A 19,926-nucleotide genomic window follows, 5' to 3' on the forward strand; every position below is an offset into this window, starting at 1 on the left:
CCTGGACTAAAGCATCCGCCAACTCCTGGACAGTCTGTGGTGGATGAAGCGAGACATGATGTCCCGGATGTGCTCAATTGGATTCAGGTCTGGGGAACGGGCGGGCCAGTCCATAGCATCAATGCCTTCCTCTTGCAGGAACTGCTGACACACTCCAGCCACATGAGGTCTAGCATTGTCTTGCATTAGGAGGAATCCAGGGCCAACCGCACCAGCATATGGTCTCACAAGGGGTCTGAGGATCTCATCTCGGTACCTAATGGCAGTCAGGCTACCTCTGGCGAGCACATGGAGGGCTGTGCGGCCCCCCAAAGAAATGCCACCCCACACCATGACTGACCCATCGCCAAACCAGTCATGCTGGAGGATGTTGCAGGCAGCAGAACGTTCTCCACGGCGTCTCCAGACTCTGTCACATCTGTCACATGTGCTCAGTGTGAACCTGCTTTCATCTGTGAAGAGCACAGGGCGCCAGTGGTGAATTTGCCAATCTTGATGTTCTCCGGCAAATGCCAAACATCCTGCACAGTGTTGGGCTGTAAGCACAACCTCCACCTGTGGACGTTGAGCCCTCATACCACCCTCATGGAGTCTGTTTCTGACCGTTTGAGCAGACACATGCACATTTGTGGCCTGCTGGAGGTCATTTTGCAGGGCCCTGGCAGTGCTCCTCCTGCTCCTCCTTGCACTCCTTGCCGTCCACGTCTCCTGATGTACTGGCCTGTCTCCTGGTAGCGCCTCCATGCTCTGGACACTACGCTGACAGACACAGCAAACTTTCTTGCCACAGCTCGCATTGATGTGCCATCCTGGATGAGCTGCACTTCCTGAGCCACTTGTGTGGGTTGTAGAATCCATCTCATGCTACCACTAGAGTGAAAGCACCGCCAGCATTCAAAAGTGACCAAAACATCAGCCAGGAAGCATAGGAACTGAGAAGTGGTCTGTGGTCACCACCTGCAGAACCACTCCTTTATTGGGGGTGTCTTGCTAATTGCCTATAATTTCCACCTGTTGTCTATTCCATTTGCACAACAGCATGTGAAATTTATTGTCAATCAGTGTTGCTTCCTAAGTGGACAGTTTGATTTCACAGAAGTGTGATTGACTTGGAGTTACATTTTGTTGTTTAAGTGTTCCCTTTATTTTTTTGAGCAGTGTATATATATTAAAGGGCACTTCATTTAATATAACAGGCTTTTCAAATTCAATATTGGTGCACAATTTCTACTTAAAATATCAAAGAGCAGTCCTTTCGTGGAACCACCCTATTACACATATTTACGAGGACAGGAAGAGATGGAAAGAGAGAGGAGAGAGCTCAAATTAATGTTACCATTAGGACCACAAAGAGCCTCAGAAAGGAGAGTGGTGTGGAATGTCCAGTGTGCCCTTTAGGCTGTGCAACCCTGTCCAACAACACAAAGGAAACACAGTGCCTCAAAACCCACTCAAACCTAACTGTCAGCAGGTCCTTAACTACACACACACACCAGTTACGGTAATTAACAAGTTCTGAGAGAAATGAACAGACTTGGATTAAAATTTACTCCTTAATTCAGTCAGTCACTAAGTTAGTCAGTGAATCAAGTCAGTAAGACACTAACCCAGCTAACAATTCTAGGCAGAAAGAACATTTTTGCAACCCTAATGTTCCCCTAATGTTCCCCTAATGTTTGTGTCTAGTTTTCCGTTAGTTTGTGGAACATTCTATCTATGTTAGCAAAAACCTTCTGCTAACCTTTTTAGCATGTTTCGGTGTTAAAGTTAGGAGACCATTGCCTTAATGTCAAACATAATTTACCCAGAACGTGGTTACAATGTTCTCAGAATATACAACAATGTTCTAAAAGCATTTTATGGGACATTGCAAGAACATTCATGCATCCATTGTTCTGAAAAACAGCCCCAGAGCAGTATTCCTCCTCCACAAAACTTTAGAGTTGCCACTATGCATTTGGACAGGTAGTGTTCTCCTGGCATCCTCCAAATCTAGATTAGTCCGTCGGACTGCCAGATGGAGGATAGTGACTGATTCATAACTCCAGAGAATGTGTTTCCACTGCTATAGAGTCCAACGGGGTTGAGTTTTACACCACTCCAGCCGACGCTTGACATTGCACATGGTGATCTTAGACTTGTGTGAGTGCGGATGCTCGGCCATGGAAACTAATTTCATGAAGCTCCTGACCCACAGTTCTTGTACTAAAGTTGATTCCATAGGCAATTTGGGAACTCAGTAGTGAGTGTTGCAACCGAGGACAGACCATTTTCACACGCTGCGCCCTTCAGCACTCGGCGGTACCGTTCTATGAGCTGGTGTGGCCTACCACTTCGAGGCTGAGCCGTTGTTGCTCCTAGACGTTTCCATTTCACAATAACCGTCCTATGACGGTGCCATGTTGAAAGTCACTGAGCTCTTCAGTACAAGCCATTCTACTGCCAATGTTTGTCTATGGAGATTGCATGTCTGTGTGCTCTATTTTATACACCTGTCAGCAACAGATATGTATGGGGCTGTTGCTGGGCAACACAGACTTGTAAGGTGACTAAGCAACAGGATAAAAGATAAACAGAGTAGCAGAAGATAGTATGTGTGGGTGTGCGTGTGGGTAGTCAGTATAAATGTATGTGCATATGTGTGAGTGAGCAGATGATGGCATGAGTCTGTGTGCATGAGTGTGTAGGGGCCCTGTGAGTGTGCATAGAAACAGTGAAATACAACAAATAAAAGGTCAATAAAGATACAAGATTAAGTTAGAAATTATTGTAGCTATTTTGTTAGCTATTTATCAGTCTTATTGGTTGGGGATAGAATCTGTTGTGCCTGTTGGTGCCAGACTTGATGAACAGGTACCGCCTGCCGAGCTAAAGCAGAGAGAATAGACTATGGCTTGGGTGGTTGGAGTCTTTTTTTCTGGGCCTTCCTACCATACCACCTGATATACAGTGTCAGTCAAAAGTTTGGACACACCTACTCCTTCAAGGGTTTCTTTATTTTTGCTATTTTCTACATTGTAATGTAATAGTGAAAACATCAAAACCATGAAAAAACACATGGAATAATGTAGTAACCGAAAAAGTATTGAACAAATCAAAATAGATTTTAGATTCTTTAAAGTAGCCACCCTTTGCCTTGATAACATCTTTGCACACTCAGCATTCTCTCAACCAGCTTCATGAGGAATGCAGTCTTGAAGTAGTTCCCACATATGCTGAGCACTTGTTGGCTGCTTCTCCTTCACTCTGTGGTCCAACTCATCCCAAACCATCTCAATTGGGTTCAGGTTGGGTGATTGTAGCGTCCAGGTCATCTGATGCAGCACTCCATCACTCTCCTTATTGGTCAAATAGCCCTTACACAGCCTGGATGTGTGTTGGGTCATTGTCCTGTTGAAAAACAAATCATAGTCCCACTAAGTGCAAATTAGATGTGATGGCGTATCGCTGCAGAATGATGTGGTAGCCATGCTGGTTAAGTGTGCCTTCAATTCCAAATAAATCACTGGCAGTGTCTCCAGTAAAGCAACCCCACAATCACAGCTCCTCCTCCATGCTTTACGGTTGGAACCACACATGCGGAGATCATCCATTCACCTACTCTTCGTCTCACAAACACACAGCGGTTGGAAGCAAAAATAAAACATTTGGACTCATCAGACCAAAGGACAGATTTCCACCGGTCTAATGTCCATTGCTCGTGTTTCTCGGCCCAATTCAAACATGAAAGCCTGATTCAAGCAGTCACCTCTGAACAGTTGATGTTGAGACGTGTCTGTTACTTGAACTCTGTGAAGCATTTACAGTGGGGCAAAAAAGTATTTAGTCAGCCACCAATTGTGCAAGTTCTCCCACTTAAAAAGATGAGAGACCTGTAATTTTCATCATAGGTACACTTCAACTATGACAGACAAAATGAGGGGAAAAAAATCCAGAAAATCACATTGTAGGATTTTTAATGAATTTATTTGCAAATTATGGTGGAAAATAAGTATTTGGTCACCTACAAACAAGCAAGATTTCTGGCTCTCACAGACCTGTAACTTCTTCTTTAAGAGGCTCCTCTGTCCTCCACTCATTACCTGAATTAATGGCACCTGTTTGAACTTGTTATCAGTATAAAAGACACCTGTCCACAACCTCACACAGTCACACTCCAAACTCCACTATGGCCAAGACCAAAGAGCTGTCAAATGACACCAGAAACAAAATTGTAGACCTGCCCCAGGCTGGGAAGACTGAATCTGCAATAGGTAAGCAGCTTGGTTTGAAGAAATCAACTGTGGGAGCAATTATTAGGAAATGGAAGACATACAAGACCACTGATAATCTCCCTCGATCTGGGGCTCCACGCAAGATCTCACCCCGTGGGGTCAAAATGATCACAAGAACGGTGAGCAAAAATCCCAGAACCACACGGGGTGACCTAGTGAATGACCTGCAGAGAGCTGGGACCAAAGTAACAAAGCCTACCACCAGCAAGGGCATTGAAGATGAAACGTGGCTGGGTCTTTCAGCATGGCAATGATCCCAAACACACCGCCCGGGCAACGAAGGAGTGGCTTTGTAAGAAGCATTTCAAGGTCCTGGAGTGGCCTAGCCAGTCTCCAGATCTCAACCCCATAGAAAATCTTTGGAGGGAGTTGAAAGTCTGTGTTGCCCAGCAACAGCCCCAAAACATCACTGCTCTAGAGGAGATCTGCATGGAGGAATGGGCCAAAATACCAGCAACAGTGTGTGAAAACCTTGTGAAGACTTACAGAAAACATTTGACCTCTGTCATTGCCAACAAAGGGTATTTAACAAAGTATTGACCAAATACTTATTTTCCACCATAATTTGCAAATAAATAAATTAAAAATCCTACAATGTGATTTTCTGGATTTTTTTTCTTATTTTGTCTGTCATCGTTGAAGTGTACCTATGATGAAAATTACAGGCATCTCTCATCTTTTTAAGTGGGAGAACTTGCACAATTGGTGGCTGACTAAATACTTTTTTTCCCCCACTGTATATGGGCTGCAATCTGAGGTGCAGTTAACTAATTAATTTATCCTCTGCAGCAGAGGTAACTCTGGGTATTCCTTTCCTGTGGCGTTCCTCATGAGAGCTAATTTCATCATAGCGCTTGATAGGTTTTGCGACTGCACTTGAAGAAACTTTAAAAGTTCTTGAATTTTTCCAGATTGACTCACCTTCATGTCTTAAATTAATGATGGACTGTCATTTATCTTTGCTTATATGAGCTGTTCTTGCCATAATATGGACTTGGTATTTTACCAAATAGAGCTATCTTCTGAGCTATCTTCTGTAGTAACCAACAAATATACACTTTTTTGGTTACTACATGATTCCATGTGTTATGGCATTTTATAGTATTCTACAATGTAGAAAGTAGTACAAATAAAGAAAAACACTTGAATGAGTAGGTGTGTGCAAACTTTTGACTTGTACTGTAGATAACCTGGATGGTAGGAAGCTTGGCCCCAGTGATGTACTGGGCTGTCCGCACCACCCTCTGTCGTGCCATGCGATCGAGGGTGGTGTTATTGCCATAGCAGGCAGAAGTGTAGCCAGTCAAGATGCTCTCAATGGTACAGCTGCAGAACCTTTTGAGGATTTGAGGGCCCATGCCAAACTTTTTCAACCTCCTGAGGGGAAGAGGCACTGTCGCCCCTTCTTCATGACTATGCGTGTGTGTATGGACCATTTTAAGTGTTTAGCGATTTGGACATGAGGATCTTGAAGCTCTCGACCTGCTCCACTGCAGCCCCATCAATGTGAATGGAGGTGTGGCAGAGGTTATGGGGTTGGCCTATCAGGAAGTCCAGGATCCAATTGCAGAAGGAGTTGTTCAGATCCAGAGTCCTAAGCTTGGTGACGCGCATGGAGGGAGCAATGGTGTTGAACGCTGATCTGTAGTCAATTAACATTATTCTCACATAGGTATTCCTTTTATCTAAATGGGTGAAGGCAGTGTGGAGAGCAATTGAGATTGCGTCATCTATCGATCTGTTGGGGCAGTATGCAAATTGGAGTGTGCCTAGGGTGTCTGGGATGATGATTACAGAAGTGAGTTCTACATGGCAGTAGGCATGGTGGCATGACCTGATTAATGAGCATTCTCACGTCGGCCTCGGAGAGTGAGATCACCCAATCCTCTGGGGCGGTGACGGCCCTCACACCCGGCACGATGTTGTCGTCAAAGCATTCATAAAATGCATTCAGTTCGTCTGGTAGAGAGGCATCATTAGGCAGATCACAGTTGGGTCTTCCTTTGTAATCCGTAATGGACTGTAGACCCTGCCACATGTGGCAGGCGGCGGAGCCTGTTTAATATGATTTCACCTTATTCCTATATTGTCCTTTTGCTCGTTTGATGACTCTGCGGAGTGTCATAGTGGGGTTGTGTATGACAGCTCTGTGTGTGGTAGCCCTGTCCTTTAGTTTAGTGCCAACCTCTGTGTTAATCCAGGGCTTTTGATTGGGGAAGCAGCGAACCCTCACCGTGGGGACAACGTGGCCGATACATTTTTTAATGAAGCCGGTAATGGAGGTGGTTAGCTCGTCAACAATCTCAACGGCTTCTCAAAGCATATTCCAATCAGCGCTAGCAAAGCAGTCCTATAGCATAATCTCTGATTCTGGTTACCATTTCTCAACGGAGCGTGTCACGAGTACTTCCTGTTTCTTTTCTGCTTGTAAACAGGAAGCAGGAGTACGGAGTCATGATCAGATTTGCCGAATGGCAAATTTCTTGCTTGTGGTCTAGGACTTTATCGCCGCTAGTGGTATTGGAGATGTGTTGATGGAATTTGGGCATCACATGTCTTAGCGACGCAGAATTAAAATCGCTGGTAACCAGAAAAGCAGCCTCTGGATGTAGCTTTTCTTGTTGGTTTATAGCCTTGTACAGTTCATTAAGTGCCAGCTTGTTATTTTATTGTTTTGAGGTTGAAAGTATACAACAGTAACGATAACAGCTGAAAACTCCCTCGGGAGGTAGAAGGGTCGGCATTTGCCAATCCGGTATTCCAAGATGGGTTAACAGTGGGTTGACACTTCCACCGCACTGGAGTTAGCACACCAGTGTATGTTGATGCAGAGGCAAACCCCTCCCAGCCTCGATTTCCCTGACTCCACTGTCCTTTCCGCCCAGTGAGTTGGATAGCCATGGGGGTTATCTTGTCCGAGAGCCATGTTTCAGAAAAGCAAAGAATATTGCAGTATCGAGAGTCACGATGGTAGCAAATCCGCGATTGGAGGCCATCCATCTCATTATCAAGTGACTGTACATTAGCCAGTAGAATGGAGGGAAGTGGCTGGTTTTTCCCTCACCTTAATCTCAGCAGGATCCCCCCTCTTGCCTTTGTAACAATGGCGTTTCCTCTTGGGTGGCCCGAAAATTGGGTCGTAATTACATAGAGAGCCCCTGGCAGATTAATCAAAGTTGAAGCTGGAATTAGGGTAAGTAACTGTCGATCTGATGTTCAAAAGTTCTTGTCGGTTGTAAGAAATAATAGCGGATACATGTCGTGAAAATAAAGTAAAGTAATTTCGTGAAAATAAAGGGTCAGAGATTGCAAAACGGCGCCATCTTAATCATGCAACGTACCCATTAAACGTGTCTATAACATTAATATAAGTTCTGAGAACATGGTAATCCCATTCTGGGTAAATTCTAATTGACATTAATGGTCTCCGGAAAACATTCCTTGCTCATAAGGGGAACATTCATATAAAATGAGACTCTTAAGTGAACGTTGTGGAAACATTTGTTGAAACCTGAGAAGTCAGTCAGTCCCTTAGTCACTAATTCAGCCAGGCAGTCACTCAATCAGTCAGTCAGTCTCTCAGTCATTCAGTCAGTCTCTCAGTCATTCAATCAGTCAGTCAGTCTCTCAGTCATTCAGTCAGTCAGTCAGTCAGTCAGTCTCTAAGTCACTCAGTCAGTCAATCAGTCAGTCAGTCAGTCATTCAATCAGTCATTCAGTCAGTCAGTCAGTCCGTCAGTCACTTAGTTACATTCAATTACATGCAATGCAATGCAAGTCATCTGCAAAGAAAATATTTATAGCTATTATTGTATTACATAACAGCAGACTGCGGTCTATTCGGAGTGTGCATACTGATTGCTCTGTGGCAAAGAGCTTGCAGGAAGGAGCAGTTCTCAGAACAGTGCTCTCTCAGGCTTCAATCATTCAACTAGATCATCTACACCCTTCCATTCTACCCTGCCCACCACCCCTTCCAACCCTCTCCCTCGCCCACCCCCAGCCTGTGGTGTGCTGCTCCCAGTGCCCTCGTTGTTTCTCCATGGCAACCGGAGCACTATAAGGCAGGGGAACTGGCAGCTAATCCTCAGGAGCTTACACAATTCTTACTTCTTCTCATAAGAGGTTTTTACCGATGCAAGGGATTCTCCGAAAACAACGCAAACCCTTCCTCTCCATCCACCAGAGTGAGAAAACAAAAGGTAGAGAGGGAAAAACGGTAGGTAGCTAGGTCTCTTCATGTTTCATGAAATGTTTTGTTTCATCTTTTTCCAATGGTAGTTTTGGATGGGTATACCGTTTTATACGGTCTTACAGAAGTGTGCGTTGTTCAGATTTGTCTGACATGCAGGGTACATTGTGTGTGGGAGGATGTTGCAAATGCGTTCAGAGGTAGTGTTGGCGTGCGTGCACTTGTGCATTTGACCTGTGGTGACTCAGGGACCGTACAGCACAAATACAGCAAAAATACTTCTATGTTAATGTCTGGGGATCTGCTTCGGGCATCTGGGACAGTTACTCAGCATGCCCCTTCCTGTATTAGTACGTCCCCATGTTGTGGGATTCATCTGTGTTCTACAGCTTTTTATTATTGTTTAGATGCGTGATGGTAATCTGACTCATTGGCGAGCAGGTGGACATCCAGTGGGATTTTCAATTAGAAAAACAACTTGAACATCTATTTCTATACAGTAAGCGTGCATGTGTTCATGGAAAGTGTTCCAACAGAATGTGTTATAGCCTCTGTGTTCTGGTAATATGGCTTAACTCTCTAATCTGCAACATTTTCCTTCGGAGGAATGTTGTTGTTCAGGTGTGAGGCCAGGAGTTTAGAAAATCCCTATGTCTGTCTGATCTGCAGCTAATAGTCCACGCAGAGGGAACTTTTCCCCCCAAAACATGATACACACGTTAACTGCTGAGTGCATCCACTCGGGAGAGTTTCTCCAGCCATTTGGCCCTTGTCTCATTACCAACATGCTGTATAGCAGGCTCTGTCCATATGGAGCAATTACTGTATTTAAACTCAAAGTCCTTCCCTTCATGCTCCCTCCCCTGCCCCCTTTTTCTTTCTCTCCTTCTCGCACCCACTCCATGCCCTTAGTTCTCTCTCACTTGCTTGCACTAATCCCTTTGTTGTGGAGTATTGAGGGGCCAGGGCTCTTGGCTGACTGGCCATCCCTGTGTAATGGGGGCTAATTCGGGTGAAGGGTGCCCAGCCAGCCCTCCTGCTGGCCATCCTCCACTAGATTAGGCGGGGCGGGTACATTTTTAAGGCCTCCCTCAGCCCAAACACATTCTCCCTCTCGTTGCTTCTAGCCTCGCTCTCTCTCTAACTCTCTTTCTCTGTCTGTCTTTCTCAATCCTATTTTCCCTGCCTGATAAAACTTCTCTCTTCCTCTCTGTCTTTCTCAAACTCTTCGCTGCACTCTCTCCTTCTCTTTCATTTCCTGTCCTCCTTGTCGTCTCTCCATCCAGCCCTAAGTCAGTGGCAGGGGTCCCAGCAGGGAGATGGGGGTCCCAGGTGGGACCATGCGGTTCTGGAGCCATGCTGTCCCCACATTGCTCCTTCTACCCCTGTGTCTGCTGGGGAGGATCGTGGAGGGCCAGGCCCCAGAACAGGGCAAGGAGAGGGGCTACCTGCAAGAGGCCATCAAGGCTCTACAACTTGGGTCTCAGACCCAGCTCCAGAGGGACCAGACAGGGTTCCTACTCTCCACTGTCCTCCAGGCTGTGCACTGTGCAGAACGGATTGGGGGATCACAGGAGCTCTGTGACAAGGTAAGGCCTAGAACATTCTATGACATCCAACTGTTACTCTCTATCTGCTATGGGGTTCTATGCATAACATTCTACTATATGACACTTTTATTCAATTTAAGGTTTTACTCCAAAAAATAACATTAATGTTAACAGCAATTACTACCACAGTAGATACGATCTGCATTCACTCCTGTCTGTTTATTCTTTCAACCCTGCTTGTCATGGTTGGAATGTGAGTGTGTGGAGGCTTAAGGCCTTGCCCTCTATGCAGCACTCATGCTGAGTGGCTTTAGAGGTCCCTCAATTTGACAGAACACTACATAAAAATGTGGTCTGTGAGGCACAGGGTTTCTGTGTGTTTGTATGGGTGGGATTACAGTGTGTCTCTGTGTGTGTGTCTCTCTGTGTGTGTGTGTGTGTGTGTGTGTGTGTGTGTGTGTGTGTGTGTGTGTGTGTGTGTGTGTGTCAGAAGCCCTGAATGGAGGTCTCATTTGAGCAGGGGTTTTAGAAATTAAGAAAGCAACTCATTCATTAGAAACTGACTCTTATGACCCTGAAACATTGTCCATTGAAAATATTTGCAAGGGTTAGTGCCTTGCCCACTCTCTTCCTCTTGTGTGTGTTCATGTGTTTGTCTGGCCAGGGCTGTATTCACACTAACACAAAGCTCCTCATTTGGGTAAAACAGGCCTATTATCAAACAATGAAGGGAGTTAAAGATTTAAAAAAATATCTGTGAATTATATGGATTCAATTGCCTTGCACAGGGGGAAAAGCATATAGCCTCTTAATTTATATGACCTAAACACAAAACAAAATGTTAACTGTAACAAAGAACATGCCTTAGATCGTTAGCACAAAGTGTTTGCTTGATGGCTTTAAGTCCTTTTAGTCAAATTGACAGATTTCTTATTAATCACTCTATTCTATTCTATTATACTGAAAATCCATTTGTACTGTTTCCATAGCACAGGGTGTATGAGTTGATATATACAGTACCTGTCAAAAGTTTGGACACACCTACTCATTCAAGGGTTTTTCTTTATTTGTACTATTTTGTGCATTGTAGAATAATAGTGAAGACATCAAAACTATGAAATAACACATATGGAATCATGTAGTAACCCCAAAAAAATTTAACAAATCAAAATATATTTTAGATTTGAGATTCTTCAAAGTAGCCACCCTTTGCCTTAATGACATCTTTGCACACTCTTTGCATTCTCTCCACCAGCTTCATGAGGTAGTCACCTGGAATGCTTTTCCAACAGTCTTAAAGGAGTTCCCACATATGCTGAGCACTTGTTGGCTGTTTTTCATTCACTCTGCGGTCCAACTCATCCCTAACCATCTCAATTGGGTTGAGGTCAGGTGATTGTGGAGGCCAGGTCATCTGATGCAGCACTCCATCACTCTTCTTTTTGGTGAAATAGCCCTTACAGGTGTGTTTTTTGGTCATTGTCCTGTTGAAAAACAAATTATAGTCCCACTAAGTGCAAACTAGATGTGATGGCGCATCGTTGCAGAATGCTGTGGTAGCCATGCTGGTAAAGTGTGCCTTCAATTCCAAATAAATCACTGACAGTGTCACCCCCACACCATCACACCTCTTCCTCCATGCTTCACGGTGCGGAGATCATTCCTCCATGCTTCACATTGTGGATGCGAAGATCATCCGTTCACCTACTCTGAGTTTCACAAAGACACAGTGGTTGGAACCAAAAATCAAAAATTTGGACTCATCAGACCAAATTGAGTGGCTTTAGATTGGCTGACTGGAAATGCATTCCAGGTGACTACCCCATGAAGCTGGTTGAGATAATGACAAGATTGTGCAAAGCTGTCATCAAGGCAAAGTGTGGCAGCTTTGAAGAACCTCAAATATGAAATATAAAGAAAAACCCTTGAATGAGTAGGTGTGTCTAAGTTTTTGACTGGTACTGTATACTGAACAAACATACTGTATAAATGCAACATGCAACATTTTTCAAAGATTTGACTTACTTATAGTTCATAAGGAAATCAGTCAATTTAAATAAATTCATTATGCCCTAATCTATGGATTTCACATGACTGGGCGGCTGTGGGTGAGCCTGGGATGGCATAGGCCCACTCACTTGGTATCCAGGCCCACCCACTGGGGAGTCAGGCCCAGCCAATCAGAATTTGTTTTTCCCCACAAAATGGCTTTATTACAGACATTAATACTCCCGCAGGCGAAGAAGCCGGATGTGGAGGTCCTGGGCTGATGTGGTTACACGTGGTGTGTGGTTGTGAGGCTGGTTGGACGTACTGACAAATTCTCTAAAATGACGTTGGAGGCACCTTATGGTAGAGAAATTATCAGGACAATTTCTGGCAACAGCTTTGGTGGACATTCCTCGAGTCAGCATGCCAATTGCACACTCCCTAAAAACTTGAGACATCTGTGGCATTGTGTCATGTGACAAATCTGGAAAAGGAGAAATGCTCACTAACAGGGAAGTAAACAAATTTGTGTACAAACTTCCGAGAGAAATAAGCTTTCTGTGACTATGGAAACAGTTCATGGATTTTTTTATTTCAGCTCATGAACACTGTAGATGTTGCGTTTATATATTTGTTCAGTGTAGCATTCACTTTTTATATCAGTGTCCATATTGTCCATGAGTTTCTAGTAGATTGACGATATTGTTCAAGAGAAAATAGCTAAATTAACGAAAAAAAGCATCTAATCAACAAAGGCATTATTATCATATAACTGCAACTCTTCCAACTATTGACGTCTTTTACAACTGCCAAAAATTTTGACAGTAAAACATTGACAACAAATACATACAGACATAGTAAAATAAATACTAAAAAATGGTGATCATTACAGACACCAGTACAAATATGAAATACCCAAAAGGGCCACTAGATGTCTCGTGATATATTAAATCATTCTGATAGAAGGTTTCCAGTAATATACCCCCCTTTCACCCCTATTTCTGCCTGACTCATTTTGTAAGCTTCCAGTAAAGGTTTTACTTCATTTCCAAGCAGCTGAAATATTTACTTTGCAACATATCCCCTACGTCACACACACTGCATAACATGTTTGATTGCTATGTTTACAGTGCCTCACTCCAGACCTTGTCCTCTCTGTCCTGGAGGATGATAGGAAGGCTTACCTCACCGAGGATGACTACCATAGAGTCTCCACCGTTTTGCTCTACTACATGATCAACATGGAACACCTGTGTGCCACCAACCCCTCCCCTTCCTCCTTTTCCTCCTCCTCCTTGTCACCTAGCTACCAGTACTACCTTCTGGCCCTGACCAACCTCCAACCTACAGAAGAAAGAGGCTTCCTCTCCTCCAATGAGATAGAGAGCATTCTGCAGCTCATCAACCAGAACTATCAACCACCTGCTCCAGAGACATCTGGCTCCTCCCACTCACAGGTAAGACTGCTGCACCTCTAGCATAAAACGTCACGTCAACCGAAGGCACAGTTCTTCACATCACCAGAGAATCATCTCAATCTCCACACATTGAAATAGCCTCAGACTGAGATGGACACTGGCGAGTTACAGGAAGATATTCCCAGTTGTTAACCAGTAACACATCATCCTCCTTCAGTGTATCGATGCCTCCCATCTACTGGATGAGTTGGGGATCACAGATAGCCAAGGTGCTGATCCATCCTCAGTGGCCACACTGTCTGCAGCCATCATCACCCACACACTGCAGGGCCACTGTTTCAGCAAGAGGAACCTGCCCTCCCCTGCCTTCTTTACAGATTACATCTTCCAGTCCCTCAACCGCACCAGCAACCTACATGTCAGGGGTAAGTTTAGGAGTCCTTCCTATGAGTGATTTGACCATAGAGTTGGATAGAGGGCCCAAAAAGCTATTTAGTACATCTCTATAGATTTGAGTTGTATGTGGTGATGTAAGCACTGTTTGATGTCAGTGCTCTGGCTGTTGCATAGATTTGGAGGAGCTGCTGCACCAGCTTGGTGTGGGAGGTGGTAGTGGAGGGGCCTATCACTCACACTGCAGGGAGAAGCAGAGCAACACAGGCCCCTCCCATATAGGGTGTGTCCATGAGCCTTTGGGGATCAACACAGACTGGACACAGGTGAGACAGAAACTCAGACTCCACATTTAGTGGTGAAAACTGATTTGAGCTGAAAAGGCTCACGGTTCGAACTTGAGGAATCACCAAGGAGAGCTTTCCCAGACAAAATATTTCACAATATTTTCGATTATTTTCTGTTGGATTAGGTATGCTACTCAGCCAATCAGCTGGTGGATATTTTTGTTCTGGATCCGCATTTGCATATTTCCCGGGATCACTTCAAACAAATCTGCCCAGCTGTTATCCAGCAGTTGCTAGGGAATGCCTGTGAGTCCACAGAGCCAGCTCCACGAGGATCTCCACCCAGTGCCATTGAGAGTAAGACATTGTACCTCACAACCCATCATTATAAATCAACAGCTTGTCTACACTGTCCTTTGGCTGATGTCAATGTCTAGCTAAGATGTTCAGCATGCCCCCATTTGTCACTATTTGTCCTGAGTAGAGTCTAAAACATGCATAATCCATCTGTTGAACAATGCCGTTTATGTACGGCTTCAACACATAAAGCTGCTGTAGTCTGTCTCTTAACTATTGATGTTATCTCTGCTATAGTTCTGAACACATCTCTGTCTCTGCTCTCTCTGTAGAATATGGCTACAGTACGGCTGCTGTGTTACTCATCACCGTGGGCTCCATGTTGGGCATCTGCCTGATCTTCTTCAACTCCTGCCAGGAGACCTACGCCCTCATCCTGCAGCTCTTTGTGGGCCTGGCCGTGGGAACCCTCTCAGGGGACGCCCTCCTGCACCTCATACCACAGGTATAGGGCACAGAGGCCATTCTCATCCCACAAGTATAGGGCCAAGGTCACAGAGGCCTCATAAACCTCAAACCACAGGTATAGGGAACGGAGGTTATACTCATACCACAGGTATATGGAATGGTGGTTATACTCATACCACAGTTATAGGGAATGGAGGTTATACTCATACCACAGGTATATGGAATGGAGGTTATACTCATACCACAGGTATATGGAATGGAGGTTATACTCATACCACAGGTATATGGAATGGAGGTTATACTCATACCACAGGTATATGGAATGGAGGTTATACTCATACCACAGGTATATGGAATGGAGGTTATACTCATACCACAGGTATATGGAATGGAGGTTATACTCATACCACAGGTATATGGAATGGAGGTTATACTCATACCACAGGTATATGGAATGGAGGTTATACTCATACCACAGGTATATGGAATGGAGGTTATACTCATACCACAGGTATATGGAATGGTGGTTATACTCATACCACAGGTATAGGGAATAGAGAATATCTCCTAAATGGTGACACCTCCCAAGTACATCAAAAATTGTGTTATAGCTGTTTCATGTAAACACGCCAACCTATTTGGTCTAAGATATTTTCTAAGCCTGCATAACAACATTTGAACCATTGTTAAACAAACAGTATGGTCAGTGACATTACCCATTGGGATTTCCTTTCTATCTTAGCTCCCCCTTTTTTTCTATAGTCATCATGAGTCATGACTACTGGACTGATTACAAAACATATAAGAATGCTTTCAGTGTAGATTAAATGTCTCATTGTTTCCTCTCCCTGTCTCCTCTGGAGATCCTTGGCCTCCATGACGACAGTCACCATTACGATCATCACTTTACTGAGGGAAAGGAATATCTGTGGAAGATTTTGGGAATCATCGCTGGAATCTACGGCTTTTTCCTCATCGAAAGGATCTTCTCCCTTGTGATGCCATCACATGGCCATGTAAGATGATAGTTTTTACTAAAGTATTTATTTCTGTCTCTTGGCATGTTCATCTTCCTGTTTAAAACAACGAATATGCAGTTTGTTACCCACCAACATTGAACTACAGGCCTGAAAAGGAGATAACAATAACAACAATTACTGTTAGCAGGCTGTTTCATGTCCAAATCTGAATGTTATCTATCGAAATCCATTTAAAAAAAAAAAGGTTATTATTGACTATTTTCCCATTGGTTCCCATTGGCCCTGGCTGAAACTCGGAATGAAGCTGCATCCCTATGCCTTCTGGTCAAAAATAGTGCACTACATAGGGAATAGGATGCCATTTGTGACAGAGCCTGAGCTGAGCTGACTGTGCAGGTGGCTGTGGCTCTGGCTGGTGGCCTCTGGAGTGACTGGAGGCTGATGAGTCTCTTTTTCTCTGGCAGGGTCACGGGGGCCTGGGCAATTCCCATGACCTCCCCCTGGAGCTCAACTGCAACGGCCAGTCACAGAGGGGCATGTCTATCTCAACCATGCAGCTGGTGAGTCTGTTTGTCCCTCTCTGGCACATATACAGTAGTGTAACAGGCAGCACTTTAAAAAATAAAACATGTTCAGTGATTGCATCAATGGACAGTTGAAGCAATATGAAACCTATTGGTGACCCTTGAACTTCCTCATATGAGAGCAGAAATAGAGAACTCAATTGAAGGTGCATCCTCACACAAGTGTCCCCTAGGCTTGTTTGGACTTGAGCTGTCTGTGAAAGGGAAACAGTCCTTTTTGAGCGCTTTTAAGGTTTCTGCTTTGAAGAGAGACAAACAGCTGCAGTGGTATAACTGTGTTCCTGTGTCCACTGATGCTTCAAATTAGAGCTGATGACAAATCTGTCAACCCTCTTTGTGATGTTTGTGATGCCATAGATTACTGTTCTCAATAGTAGGAAATATGTGTCATTTCAACAAAGGCCTATCAACAACAAGAGAAAATGATCTGCCAATATGCTGTGGGAGGCTAATATAAAAGCACAGGAATTCAAAAGAGGCTTATAGGATTCAAAAATATTTGGTCAACATTTTGACCAGTTTGAACTCTGATGTTGACGTGGACAGAATGTTGCATTGCAGGGAAAGTGAAGAGGAGTGTGGGCGAGAGTAAATCTGTAACAGGCCATGGTGTAGGAGACCTTGATGCTGCTGTTGAATAATTCATGCCTTAGAGAAACTGAGCAGTTTTGGCGAACTTCCTCTAGACTGTTCATGACATAGGCAGGGGGAACTGTGGTCACTCGTGCGCTGCTTTTGCCATGGACCGGAGTAATATCATTGTAATGCAGTCTAATGTAAGGAAAAACCCTCCAATGTATTTGTCTCTCGCCTACAGGGAACTGTGGAGGACTTAGAATGCACAGAAATCCCATCAGAGGAGGCTGAACCAAGAACCCCTACGCATCAGACGAGTAAGTAAGATATTTCACTGTCCTCCTTTCTCCTTTATCTTCACTCCCTGTCCCCCAGTCCTCAGTTCCCTCTCTGTCTAGTTTGATCCTCTTCTGTTTTGTTCTGTCTAGTGTGCTGTGTGTAATTAGTGGGGCTAGGACTGGGACTGGGCTAGGGAACGTAGCAGATGGGCTTTCAGGACAGAGCCGCCACACAGACAGACTTTCTTTGTGTTCCCAGGACAGGGTATTCCTGTACTGGCTGTGATGGTAATCGTGGGAGACAGCCTCCATAACTTTGCTGACGGCCTGGTGGTGGGGGCGGCCTTCTCCTCGTCCACCGAGACAGGCATGGCGACCACCGTGGCCATCCTCTGCCATGAAATCCCTCATGAAATGGGTGAGAGGTCACAAGGTCACAGAGCAGCTACTGAAAGGTCTAAGGTTGTTGGCATGGGGTGGCAGCGTTTCTTGTTCTTCTTTGGGTTCTTTTGTCAAACAGAAAATAAACATGTCTTGAGTCATTTGTGTCCCAGTTTTGGAGAACTGAAAACACTGGTTCTAAATTACCTAAAATATGTTCTTCTTCTTCTTACTTTGTTCTTCTTCTTTTCTCTTCATCTCAGGTGACTTTGCGGTGTTGCTAAGCTCAGGTCTCTCTGTGAGGAATGCAGTGATGATGAACCTCCTCAGTGCTCTGACGGCCTTCATCGGCCTCTACATCGGCCTCTTCGTCTCCTCGGAACCAGAGGTCCAGCAGTGGATCTTCACCGTTACCGCGGGGATCTTCCTCTATCTGTCGCTGGTAGAGATGGTGAGGCTGGGCTACTGCTGTTCTTCGTAAAACACACACTGATAGATAGAGACAGGAGTTTAACCAGACAGTGTGTCCCCTTGATCAGTCAGCTCGCACAGTCAGGAAAATCTTCTTTCCCTATTGATAGGTAATAAATTGTTGCACTTCACAGGTGATTTGGGATAGAGAGAGATTTACCCAATAATCAAACTCCCAGACCCTAATTTCTCCCTCTTCTCTTCTCTTCTCTTCCTCCCGTTTCTTTCTCTCAGCTCCCAGAGATGAGTCGTGTGAAGACCAACAGGCCCTGTATCATGTTCCTCCTGCAGAACCTTGGCCTCCTAATGGGCTGGGCCTGTCTTCTGCTCCTTGCACTGTTTGAGCACAAACTTAAGTTTTGATGACAGGACACACACACATCCTACTATGGTATCTGCCATGCAAATGTGTAATTGATGGCAATGTTGATGGTACTTTGTGGTCTTGCTTTTTTTTTGTCATTTTGACATCTTGTTTATTGATTACTGCATTATTTACTGACACACCATATGAAGACTGTGAACAGCACATTTAAAATGTCACAAGCAAGAAACATTTCATAAGTGACCGGATAATAGAGTGACGTGAATAGTAGCAGTGACGATGTGAATCAAATGTCATTTTAGATCCAGTGGTTACGCATAATGTGTTAGAGCTGGATGAATCCACTTTTGTATGAATCGGATGCCTAAATGTGATCTTTAGGACATGAACACATCTTCTGTGTGATGATTTATTTTTGTATGGCGTACTGTGTCACATAGGGCACATAGCTAGCTTGCAGTCTGTCTGTCACATCTATGTCTGGACATGATAGTGTCAGATGTCTAGTCTACAGTGCCAGACGAGATCTTTGTATACAGATACCTTGCTTGTATGTGTATATTTGCCATGAAATACAGTGTCTCCAGAAAGTATTCAGACCCCTTGACTTTTTCCACATTTTGTTAGTTTAGAGCCTTTTTTCAAAAATTTATTAAATTTATGGTTTTTATCATCAATCTACAGTCGTGGCCAAAAGTTTTGAGAATGACACATATATGAATTTCCACAAAGTTTGCTGCTTCAGTGTCTTTAGATAATTTTGTCAGATGTTACTATGGAATACTGAAGTATAATTACAAACATTTCATACGTGTCAAAGGCTTTTATTGACAATTACATGAAGTTGATGCCAAGAGTCAATATTTGCAGTGTTGACCCTTCTTTTTCAAGACCTCTGCAATCCGCCTTGGCAAGCTGTCAATTAACTTCTGGGCCACATCCTGACTGATGGCAGCCCAATCTTGCATAATCAATGCTTGGAGTTTGTCAGAATTTGTGGGGTTTTGTTTGTCCACCCGCCTCTTGAGGATTGACCACAAGTTCTCAATGGGATTAAGGTCTGGGGAGTTTCCTGGCCATGAACCCAAAATATTGATGTTTTGTTCCCCAAGCCACTTAGTTATCACTTTTGCCTTACGGCAAGGTGCTCCATCATGCTGGAAAAGTCATTGTTCGTCACCAAACTGTTCCTGGATGGTTGGGAGAAGTTGCTCTCGTAGGATGTGTTGGTACCATTCCTTATTCATGGCTGTGTTCTTAGGCAAAATGGTGAGTGAGCCCACTCTCTTGACTGAGAAGCAACCCCACACATGAATGGTCTCAGGATGCTTTACTGTTGGCATGACACAGGACTGATGGTAGCGCTCACCTTGTCTTCTCCGGACAAGCTTTTTTCCGGATGCCCCAAACAATCGGAAAGGGGATTCATCAGAGAAAATGACTTTACCCCAGTCCTCAGCAGT

The 19,926-nt window shown here is 44.3% G+C and overlaps 1 protein-coding gene across 3 annotated transcripts; it reads left to right on the forward strand.

Moving 5' to 3' along the window:
• The first annotated feature begins 8,343 nt into the window (after positions 1-8,343).
• LOC139367195 (zinc transporter ZIP12-like) lies at positions 8,344-19,054 on the forward strand. 3 transcript variants are annotated; one of them, XM_071105356.1, is made up of 13 exons: positions 8,344-8,493; positions 9,379-10,055; positions 13,136-13,462; positions 13,641-13,848; positions 13,994-14,142; positions 14,289-14,460; positions 14,733-14,905; positions 15,732-15,884; positions 16,313-16,408; positions 17,250-17,325; positions 17,546-17,704; positions 17,931-18,118; positions 18,373-19,054. In XM_071105356.1, exons 2-13 carry the CDS (start codon positions 9,786-9,788, stop codon positions 18,499-18,501), a joined length of 2,100 nt encoding a protein of 699 aa, XP_070961457.1. In that variant the 5' UTR covers positions 8,344-8,493; positions 9,379-9,785; the 3' UTR covers positions 18,502-19,054. The 3 variants fall into 3 exon arrangements, with proteins under 3 accessions (XP_070961457.1, XP_070961458.1, XP_070961459.1); XM_071105357.1 differs by having other exon boundaries at positions 9,753-10,055; XM_071105358.1 differs by having other exon boundaries at positions 8,401-8,476; positions 9,753-10,055.
• Positions 19,055-19,926: the final 872 nt, after the last annotated feature.

The sequence above is a fragment of the Oncorhynchus clarkii genome, chromosome 15 (assembly GCF_045791955.1).
Source record: "Oncorhynchus clarkii lewisi isolate Uvic-CL-2024 chromosome 15, UVic_Ocla_1.0, whole genome shotgun sequence".
Lineage (NCBI taxonomy): Eukaryota > Metazoa > Chordata > Actinopteri > Salmoniformes > Salmonidae > Oncorhynchus > Oncorhynchus clarkii.